Source organism: Sinocyclocheilus rhinocerous, unplaced genomic scaffold (genome assembly GCF_001515625.1).
Source record: "Sinocyclocheilus rhinocerous isolate Xijiao unplaced genomic scaffold, SAMN03320098_v1.1 scaffold120, whole genome shotgun sequence".
Taxonomy (NCBI): domain Eukaryota; kingdom Metazoa; phylum Chordata; class Actinopteri; order Cypriniformes; family Cyprinidae; genus Sinocyclocheilus; species Sinocyclocheilus rhinocerous.
The window spans coordinates 325,898-338,049 of NW_015657486.1; the positions used below are offsets into that span (position 1 = coordinate 325,898).

The following is a 12,152-nucleotide window of genomic DNA, read 5'->3' on the forward strand; positions in this document are numbered from 1 at the left end:
AAATAATAAATCCAAACAATCGATCAATCAATCAAGAAGACAGAATGCTACAATAAAAATTGTAATAATAAGAATCAAATAATAAATACATATAAAAATAATTATTTTAAATTAAAAATAATGTATGAAATAATTTCTATACAACTTTGCACAGTTAATCTGTCTAAAATGAAACAAAAATAAAAGCATTTCCATACACCTTCACTCAGAGTTAAGCTGTTTTTGCATGGAGTGAAACAGAGCGTCTCGCATCGATACGGATCAGGAAACGATTACGCTTGGCTCGTATCATGTTTTATCTCATATTTCTCATGCAGCGAGTCAAAGCCCTGCTACTGATGGAGCCACGAAAGCGAGATCCTACCGTCTGTCCTCGTCTGAGTCTCCATCCGTCTCCATCATCTCTCCTGATCTCAGTAAACTCCAAACACACACACAACACAAACTTCCTCCTCTGATCACACACACACACTCACACACACTCACACCAGCTGCGACAGGAAGTCAAACAGGAAGTCAGAGTCAGTTTTAGAGATTATTTGAACTCTGTTATTGTTCAGTGACTTCAGACTCATGTTTACATGCGCTTACTGAAGGAAACGAGCCAAAAACAAGATAACACTGAATCTGCCTCACATACCGTTATTAAAGTACTGTACCATGGTCACATGGTAATATATCATGATTCTGGCCAGCATGTTTCTATATGATTATCACAGAGATATATCTGAATTACACCATATACTGTAACTCGTGAATCATACACAGGTCTATATTCGTAATAAAAGAGATGTCATGATAGCAATAAACTACAAATCCAAATTGAATCATACTGCTCAATAAAATAAAATAAAATAATTCTGGTCAACTGACCTATGGATTATGATGAATAATGAAGATGTCTGAAATGTACATCTGATTTATAGAATTATGACATAATTCAATGAATTGTAAAATAAAATAAAATGACTCTGCTCAATTGGCCTACAGGTTATGATCAATAATGAAAATGTACATCTGATTTACAGATTTATGACAAAATTCAATGAATTGTAAAATTAAAATAAAATAATGATTCTGCTTAATTGGCCTATAGGTTATAATGAATCATAAAGATGTTTGCAATGTTCATCTAATTTATGGAATTATTACGCAATGCAATAAATTATAATAATTTTAAAACAAATAAAATGACAGATTTTGTCATTTTGAAGGGTATTTTTCTCTTCAAAAAAAATTTACTCTATGCATCTAAATTTGCGACATAAAATAAATGCACAGATCAGCGACAAAAAATTATAGTAATTTAACCTCCAAACAGTTCAGATGTATTAAATCTCACAAATGTTAATGTTCAGATGAAAAGTGAAGATTAATAAGAGCATAACTCTTGAGTTGCAGTGAGATTTAACTATGGGATTATGGTGTAAACTGCAGATATTGTAGCACAGTAAGTGTGTGTAACAGGTCTGTCTCTGCCTGTTGGGGGGCATCAGAATCTGTCAGACTCTGCCCTCTAGTGGTGGTGCTAAAATTACATGTAATGTGGTCAGACTTAGTAGAGCAATACACAGCTCCTTCTGTATTGACACAGAAATGTCTTTAAAAAAAAATATTTTTTTTTCTTTTGATACTCCTATGGATATAATATATAAATTGTCTTTACCTGCTGTAGAGACGTATGTGCAATAAAGATCTGCTTTATCAATGCATGAGTGAACTATCAGAAGGAATCAAACTGAATCACAAATCAAATCAAATCAAAAAATAAAATAAAAAATTACATGTAATGTGGTCAGACTTAGTAGAGCAATACACAGCTCCTTCTGTATTGACACAGAAATGTGTTTAAAAAATATATTTTTTTTTTTTCTTTTGATACTCCTATGGATATAAGATATAAATTGTCTTTACCTGCTGTAGAGACGTATGTGCAATAAAGATCTGCTTTATCAATGCATGAGTGAACTATCAGAAGGAATCAAACTGAATCACAAATCAAATCAAATCAAAAAATAAAATAAAACAAAATAAAATATTTAAAAATATAACATACAAAATACAATACAATCTAAAATAAATAAAATAAAAATATATAAAACATTAAATTAAATTAAATTAAAAAGTAAATAAATAGCCCATGGCTCAGTAAAAAGGGCCAAAACTGTTTTATACAGATATTTACCGTAAACTTGTTAACCAGCCAATTGTTAGCTGAAACTCACTATATAAGTGGTAGGAAATAAAAAAATGTAATTGCATTAATATGAAAACCACAGCATCTATGACAGATCTTCACTGAAGCTGTTCTCACTTTCTAGTTTGTTCATGTCATAATTCATGTCATAACACTGATGTTTTGTGCATGTGTGATGCTTGTTTACACCACGCTATCTGCTGGAGTGTGTTTGTGTTTATGCACATGCACAGGTAGTGTGATACACGTGTGTGTGTGTGTGTGTGTGTGTGTGTGTGTGTGTGTGTGTGTGTGTTAACCACACTCATCCTGTGTGTGTGAACCGCTCGCCTGGGAACAAAGCGAACTCATCTGTCTTCACAATCTCTCTCTTTCTGTGTCTGTTCGTCTCTGCTCTGCTCTCTGTGTTTCTGCTGAAGTGTGTTTGTGGTTTCAGAAAACATCTCCACTTCACATTTACTAGGATTTACACCCCTTCATTAAGTGCTTTACTCTGTCTGTGTGTGTGTGTGTGTGTGTGTGTGTGTGTCTTGAGGCTCCGTTTTGCCTTGATCCATTATTCATCTTTTCCCCTGGTTTAACTTGACCAGAGACGCTCTCAAACAATGATTTTCACACGCTCACAGGAAAGGACAAGATTTATAGATGCATTACAGCATCACCGTGTGTGTGTGTGTGTGTGTGCGTGTGTTTGACTGATTCAGTGTCACAGCGCAAAAGGACACTATTGATTATGTCCCTGTTCAAGCTGATCAATATCTACAAAATTGAAAGCATCAATAAACAAAGATGAGAATGATGCAATGAAGTGCAAATGGGTCAAAATAAAGATCAATCCTATATACAGTGCATTTATAACAATAGACAGAACAATGGATAGATAGAACAATAGAACAATAGATAGATAGATAGATAGATAGATAGAATTATTAAAAGAAGCTGACCATGAGTTATGAATGTTAAAGGGGACCTATTATACAAAATTTAGTTTGGACATAAATGTGTGATGGCAGTGTGTGTACACAACCACCCTATAATGACAAAATCCTCCCCCTCCTTTTTTTTTAATCCCCATAAATAATAAGCAGTGTCTCCCAATGGCCTGTTTTTAGCATTGGTGCTAATGTGACGTCACATTAGCCACAGGCCCCGCCCACGGATTTTTCACTGCAGTTTGAACATAGAACCGCCCTGAGCGAGTTCACAGCGAGTTGTACACCGTCCGCCATTGCTGCACTGACGAGAATGTCTCCCAAGCGTTTTAGGTGTTCTGTAGCTGGATGTTTTAATCCACATAGCGCTCTCCATTTACTCCCGAAATCTCAGCCGCTGAAGACGAGGTGGATTAATTTTGTTTTAGAAGAAAATGCTCCCTCAACTCTACAGAAATTAGTTTATGTCTGCGCGAATCATTTTACACCGGACTGCTTTGTGAATGAGGGTCAGTATAAAGCAGGTTTTGCACAAAAGTTGCTCCTGAAGGATGGAGCAGTGCCAACTGTTCGTGATCCAGCTAACGTTACGCCATCTAGAAGTAGTAAGTATCACATGTTTGTTTTCCATATTGCCTTCCTGAAAGAGCTTCTTGGCACTCTGTAAGGCTGATGTTGCTAAAGCTACCAATGTCTGTCTGTTTTCACTGATGCTGCCTTCACGTGCTACCAGAATGATCGTGAATAGGAATGTGGTAGTTAAAAATGGCATATGAAAGCAATGTGAAATCGACTGCTTGAATTTGTCAAGCTCATAATCATATGTGGGACTTATAAAGTTCGTGTTAGCACGCAATGGCACCATGAGACCAGTTATGTTGTTATTTTTATCGTGCCGTGCTCCCCGTCTGTGTAATTCAGAAATAATCTGGCAGGGTGCAGAATTCGGCATGACACCGGTTCGAACATATATGGCTGAACACCGCTACTAGCAGTTTCTGACATTTTCAGTGCGTGAGAGTGTTTTGTTATTGCTGGCATGATGCCGGTGCGCGAGCTCTAGAATCTCCACCCTCTTCTGAAAGGGGAGGCGGGAGCACCACCTCGTTTTCATTTAAAGGGACGATCACAAAAAAACAGCGCGTTTTGGCTCATACTCATATTGGCAATTTCAACAAGCTATAAAAAATTAACTGTAGGGTATTTTGAGCTAAAATTTCACATACACACTCCGGGGACATCAGAGACTTATTTTACATCTTGTAAAAAGGGGCATAATAGGTCACCTTTAAAGTTTCTTTTTACAAATCCAGTATCAAACCATGAACTAATATACCATTTTAATAAAACTGTATAATACCAGAACAGGATTTTTTCCAGTTTATTGAATCAGTTCACTGAAATGAACCATTCGAATGAACCGATAAGCTCAAATTAATCAGAGTTCTCAACACTACTTAAAGGGACAGTTCACCCAGAAATTACCATTCTGTCATCAATAACTCACCCTGAAGTTGTTACAAACCTGTAGGAGTTTCTTTCTTCTGCTGAACATAGATATTTTAAAGAATGTGGGTAACCGAACAATTTGGTATGGAAAAAAAAAACATGATGGAAGTCAATAGCTACCGTCAACTGTTTGGTTACCCACATTCTTCAAAATATCCTTTTGTGTTGAACAGAAGAAAGAAAATGAAACATACTTTGATATGTACCAAGATACTTAAAGGGTTAGTTCACCCAAAAATTAAAATTAGCCCATGTTTTACTCACCCTCAAGGCTACTGTTCGGACTTTCTTGCTTACTGCTCCGTGCTTTGCTCCCTATTTATGTACTTTTCTCATATTTTTCTAAGATTTTAACTTCAGCAGATCAGCACAGTGCTCAAACAACACATTTTTGGCACAAACACTAAACTGAAAACTTTTCGGGACTAGAATAATACTATGAAAAAGAAGACTCTTTGCCTCCCACTGCCAGCAGCTTACATTCAAACAGACGAGAAAGAAAATACCTCTTGTGGAATCTACTTGCTGCATGAACTGCCACGGACTTCTACAAAGGATTGCGGTTCTTGAAACAAAGTTACTTGCTGGACTTCCAAAACAGGCGTAACACACAGCAGACCGTCGTCACGGACCCCCTCAGCATACAGCCGGTGCGTCCCATGAATCTAGTGAATCTCAACAGTTTATACCAAGTGTAGAGGAATCTCAACAGTTAATACCAAGTGTAGAGGAACAAGCCGAAACTGACCAACACACTAATCGATGGCACAAACAGGGAGCGAGACCCAAAGGCGCTCGAGACATCAGATTGTCACGAGTATCTCGTATTGTTGCCGTAGCATCCAGATACCGCTATGACAAGGCTTGCAAACACTGGTATTCTACCACCCCCTGTACACCTTGAGAACAGATTTGAAGCATTAATGAATGTGGGTGAAGAATCCCCAAATGTGATTGAACATGGATCGTATCAGCCAGCAGCTAACATCGCTACTAACAGGCGCTCAAGGTCAAACAGACAGCGGCATTCAGCTCAGAGCGCAGCCGAGCCCAGGACTCTGTTAGTGGGCGACTCCATTATCAGAAACATCAGTAGCAGAAATCTTTACTTTCATGAGTGTTTGCAGGACTGTTAGGAGAGGTGGAGGTGTAGCTGCTCTATTTAAAGATGTCTATGAATGCAAGCAAGTGTCATTTGGTCAGTACTTGTCTTTTGAATATCTAGGGATTGTGTTGAAAGGTGCTCCACGCATTCTGTTTATCATTACTTACAGGCCTCCAAAATACTCTCCAGCCTTTGTTGAAGAGTTCACAGAACTGTTATCAATTATTTCCTCAGAGTTTGACTGTTTTGCTATTGCAGGGGATTTTAATATTCACATAGATAATGCAGAAATCAAAACTCAAAAAAGAAATTATAACTGTTTTAAACACTTTTGTCCTGATTCAGCATGTGCATGGACCCACACACAATCGTGGACACACTCTAGATGTAATCATCAATAGAGGTCTAAACATTTCATCCATTGTTATTAAGGATGTAGCACTATCTGATCACTTCTGTATTTTCTTTGAGAGACGGGAAAACTGGGTCGTGCTTTCTGGGATGGTAATCTAATGGTTCAGGTCATACTTAGAAGGGAGAGGTTATTATATGAGTATAGGAGAGCATAAGTCTAAGTGGACGTCCATGACATGAGTCCCACAACGCTCAATTCTTGCACCACTCTTGTTTAGCCTGTATATGCTCTGGGATCCACACTCGCTTAATCTTCTTAATCACTTTCAATTTATTTAAATTTTGCAACAGAGCAAACAACAATCAGTCAACTGTATGAAATAAGATGATGTACAGGTCTGGGGGCGGGGGCAAGTGCGTTTCCTGCTTTAAAATATTTTAATTGCATTATTTTTCATAACTAATTCATTACGTTAACATATTAACCCTTAAATGCATGAATGTTTTGCCAATCATTATTACATATTCTGGTCTTTAGCGACCCGGACAAATACAGTTTACAATAGTTTACAGTTTACAAATACAGTTTTAACTGCTGCAATAGCAAAAAACTCTCTTGATATTTTAAGAACAATTACAGAAGAATAGAATAAAGCATATTTCGTTACCTTTTGAAAAGAGTTCAATTTGAGCAGATGATTTTACCATCGCTGTCATCGTCAGAGCACACTTCCACAGTACATTCAGCATCTTGCTCATATTTGCGATCTTAACCATATTCACAAAACTATTGTTTTCAATAACTTCAAAATCAATATTTTAATTACAGGCAGCTTATTCACCACCATCAAATGACAGTGACATTTATATTTTATTGCGTACAGTAATTGCTTTACAGTAAAGCCATTCAAACCAGTTAAATTTTTGCTGATGATATTCTTTTGTTTTATGCCCGTGGTAATTATGTGTGAAACATCTAACCTCGAGGAATATAGAGGTATTGCACGTATTGAGTCATCAGATATGTAAATATAGTTGCGCAGGAAAAATATACTTGCACATTTACAGACCTCGGGTCTCTAGTGACGCTATACACTTTTTACAAAAAATTAATCAGAAAACAGGCATTCTTTCATATTTTATTATTTTTTTCTTGTTATATTGTTTATAATGAATAGATTGAGGAATACTAAGAAAGCTGATGTCTAACTTTAAAAAATGAGGGAGGGAGAGGGTAGTGAATGATGTCCCGGGTCGCTAAAGACCGGATGTATGCATTTAAGGGTTAAGAAAGAGAAAAGACGTTCTGGAACACATGTGGAAAACAGCAGAAATAGTGTCACATGATCTCAAATCATCTCTTACCCAGGAGGGACAGAGCCTCGGCTGGCCGTCACCGTGATCCTCTGTGTTCCCGGCCGGTTCAGATTGTTCTGTCCGTTAATAGTAAGCGCGTGTTTGGACGGCAGCGTCACGATTGCAGGAGCGCATGGGAAATTCACCCCGTTCATCTCCACCTTCCCGCCTCCTCCTCCTCCGCCTCCCACTGATATGTTGTTATGGTGTCCCCTGGCAACGGTCGTCGCGGGCGACCAGAGGGAGGAGCCAGCGAAGGTGTTGCTCTGCCTGACGACGCCGGTGGCTCCACCCCCGGTCCCGTACAGCTTCCGCCTCTGCTGCAGCGCCAGGATGGCGTTAGACGCGGCCCGCGTGCTGTGGACCAGCATGCACTGCTGACAGGTGCAAGGCGTTCCCGAGCTGGTGCCCACCGGCCAGGACTGGGATTTGGGGATGGATCCAGCGATGAGAGGGTACGCCAGGTCCATCCGTCGGCAGATGCGCCGCTTCCTCTGGCTCTGCCGGTTGGTTTGGGACATCCCGTCGAAGTCCACCACATAGCTGAAGCCCAGAGAGCTCAGGTCCAGCCAGGGGTGCTGCTTCTCGTAGGCGTTCTGGATGCTGACGCACAGCTCCATGTCGTACGGCGTCCAGGAGCCGCAGTCGTTCTCCCATTCCCACACGATGCCCTTGCCTGGAGCAGAGGACGGGTCGTAGAAATTGCGCTGCACGGGACGCATTGTGCCTGTTGCAAGAGAGAGAGAGAGAGAGAGAGAGAGGACTAATAAAGAAACAATACACAGCAAAAAAAAAATGTCTTTGTTCCTTTTCATTTCTGAAAAGTTGTGCATGGTGCAAAACTAAGTAATGTTCATTTACATTTTTATGCATTTGGTACATCATGCTTTTATCCAAACTGATTTACGTTGCATTAAAGTTAAAAGAAAAGTTGCATGGTGCAAAACTAAGTAACGTTCATTTACATTTTTATGCATTTGGTGCATCGTGCTTTTATCCACATAAGTGACTTACGTCGCATTAAAGGGGTCATATGATGCGATTTCAATTTTTCCTTTCTCTTTGGAGTGTTACAAGCTCTTGGTGCATAAAGAAGATCTGTAAAGTTGCTTTTTATTATTAATTAAAACAATATTTCCAAGAAAATGGATTCCATTTTAAGCATTTCAATTAGAGAGAAAAAAATCAGCATTGCGTAGTTCATTTTTCTTTATAATCCACTTATTCATTGAAATATTGTGATAAAAGAAAACCAACTAATTGCATTTACATCTTTACAAATGTGAGTTTATTATTATATCTAACAAATTAGGGTCAGAAAAATAAACTTGAAGGGAAACCAAGACTCTTTTTCTGACCCCACTGGCAGATATTTTTTTCTTGTTTTAAGCAAAAACTCACTTCATTTTGATAATTTTTTTCAGAAAAAAAAAACTTAATATCTTGAGTCATTTTGCTTTTCAAGTAAATGTGTATTGATTTAGGAATGTTCTGATATTTGATGCATAAGATGCAAGTAAGATGCATAACTTTAATGCAACATAAGTCACTTTGGATAAAAGTGTAATGCGCCAAATGCATAAAAACGTAACGTAACGTAACGATCTTGTTCGTAAACGATCTTGTTCATGCACCATGACACTGCAGATTTAAAGCGAGAATCACCCAAAGTTTGTGCAATTAAAAACTGAAATAATAGTTCCACTGAATCCTAAGATAATAGACAGTCGCTTTCTCAGATGAGCATTCGATGTGAAGCTCCAGACGGGATGTGACGGGAGGAAGATGGATGGAGGAAGAGGAAGAGGAGAGGTGAAGGAGAGCAGCACTGCTCTGTTTTACGGCTCATTAAAGAGCAATTACAGTCACACACATGAGCTCATCCACACACACACACACACACACACACACACGACTGACCTTGAGTTTCCACAGCCCAGCCCTGACTTCCCCAGCCGAGGCGGATCGTAGCTTTATTACTGACCCCAGTTCAGACCGCAAAGTGTCACATCCTTAAACTCAATCTGAAGCGTTTCGTTAAAACGGCCAATCTTTAACCAACAACCTTCCATATTCTCCCAGTTCCTCAAAGTATTGCTGCTGGTTAGGTTACAGGTGAAGTTTCGTATGCTTGTTCTCTACGGCATGAACATTTTCTACAAAAACAATGTGTTTATATGACTAAAGATCAATTACTGCTGCATTACAAGCTCTTAATGCAGTTTTCCATGTGAGATTACCGGAGCACATCTATAAAAGCATAATATATTCTGATCAAACTCTTCAAAACATTAACTCTGATTATTTACACAGTGACAAATGAACGGGATGGGAATAAAAGAGTTCAAATGAGTTGTGATAAATTGTGAATATATTATTATACTGATTTTCATAATTTTATTAAACAGTAGGGAAAGCATCACTGAATTTATCAAATTTATTGCTAACAATATACCTGGAGAGATGAGGAGAAATAGGAGTCTGTTACAAGCTGTTACCTAAAAATACTTTGATTACCAGTAAATTAAAACAATATTTCTTAGCATTTCAATTAAACAGAGAGAAAAAAAAAAGAATATTTCTCGAAAAATGTTTCTTTAAAATATGACAACAACAAAAAACCTGTGTACAATGATTTACAAATCCACCAGTTTATTGTGATGTGTGATCAGTTATTAACATCTTTAAAAGTGTGAGTTTATTATTTTATTGTATAAATTAATCCATACTTAGATTCTGTTTAAAGAATTTCAATTCAAGGAGAAAAAAAATCTGAATATTTCTTTTAAAAAAGTCTTTAAAAAAAATTAGATAAATTAACATCCTGTCAAATCAAAGTAGTAAAATCATTTAAAATCCATCCATTTTTTGTGATATTGTGATAAAAGACAACCAACTAATGTGATTAATCATTAACATCTTTAAAAAAAAAAGTGAGTTCATTATATATATTATATATTTTATAAATTGTCCCATTATTAGATCCCATTTGAAGCATTTCAAGAAAAAAATACTAGAATTTTTCATGAAAAATATTTTTCCAAAAATGTGCATCCTATCAAATCAAGGTAGTAAAACTATTTAAAATCCACCCATTCATTGTGATATTGTGATAACTAATGTTTAAATGTTAAAAAATGTGAGTTTATTATTGTATCTTATAAATGAACCCATAAATGAAGGGAGATGAAAATGTGCTGTGTAACACGAATTACAGTCGACAGTTCTGGAGATTTGGGTCTTTGCTCATTTCCTGGATCTGCATGATAATATCTGCCCTCAGGCCTGATGGAGATGACCAGCCAGTCTGACTTGCTCAGGCTCAGTGTGACGTACAGCAAGGACATGTGTGTGAAAACACGCTAAAACGTGTACATACACACCATATAACATACAAAAAGATGCAAAGAAGTGTAAATCTGACGAGGTTTTACACTATTAAGAATATATAGTGATACACACACACACATATACATGGGTCAAAGACCAAAAAGGGTTTAAGCATAAAAACAATAAGTGTAATACTGCTTTAAATTGTTGTTTTTCCCCCAATTTTTTTTTTTTTATTCTGTTTAATTTAATTGCAATTTTGTTTTTGTTTTTCTGAGCAAAAAATAAATATCATACATTTCCCCCTGATTTACAGAAGAGACCCACTAAAATGTCATTCAGTGTAACAATCTTGTCAGGCATATTTATTTAAAAAATCAATTTATGACATATTAAAAGACTAATTACTTTCACCCCAAATACTAATTAGTTGTAATTTTACATTTTTAAAATGTGTCTCTATCCTAGGTTTTGCCCATTGGTCAGTAAGATTTTTTTTTTACTCATTTAAAACACAATCAAATTTAATATGCTCCCTTACTCTTTTATATATTTTAATATGTACACGTCAGAATAAGCATGTTGTTTGAATGTTTACATAAATATTGTGATACACTGAATCACAATGTAACATTATTTCAACCAAATTTTGACATTTTATTCTCCAAAAACGTATTTGAAACCTTAAAAGTAGACACTTTACTTACATTCAATGTGCTTTCTATGGACATAAAATCACTTTTGTAAATTTCTTTTGATGCGGACATCTTAACGTCTTTGACTCATATATAAATAATACTACAACAGTATGTTCTGTTCTCAGACTTCCACTGAGATCAACACTTGAACACAGAGTTAAGGAAAACACACACACACACACACACACACACACAGTTTCTCCATGTCCTTCCTGTATGCGTTGGTCACATCCTGCCGGATCCTCCGATGATTTTCTCCTCATCTGTCCTCTTCTCTGAACCCAAACCTCACACTTTCCCTCACACTGGTTTCCGCTCTCTCTTCCTGTCAGTCTGTCTGGACCGCGGGGCGTTTTCTCTCAAAGCATCAGACTTTTGACAAACAACATGAAGTCTGGACCAGTTAGCAGCTTATTCTGATCATTTACACATTATATATTATATTATATTATATTATATATTAACACTATCTCTTATTTTAATTCACCACTTCAACAATTGAAAACCTGCATATATGTGACCCTGGAGCACAAAAGCAGTGTTAAGTCGCTGGGGTATATTTGTAGCAATAGCCAACAATACATTGTATGGGTCAAAATTATCCAGTTTTCTTTTATGCCAAAAATCATTAGGATATTAAGTAAAGATCATGTTCCATGAAGATATTTTGT

The 12,152-nt window shown here is 37.0% G+C and overlaps 1 protein-coding gene across 1 annotated transcript in view; it reads right to left on the reverse strand.

Moving 5' to 3' along the window:
* LOC107721025 (E3 ubiquitin-protein ligase DTX1-like) overlaps positions 1–12,152 on the reverse strand; it is a 38,696-nt gene that overhangs the window by 12,610 nt on the left and 13,934 nt on the right. The window contains exon 3 of the mRNA XM_016528878.1: positions 7,463–8,180. Coding sequence (XP_016384364.1) covers positions 7,463–8,180 — 718 coding nt within the window. The remainder of the gene's footprint in view (positions 1–7,462; positions 8,181–12,152) is intronic.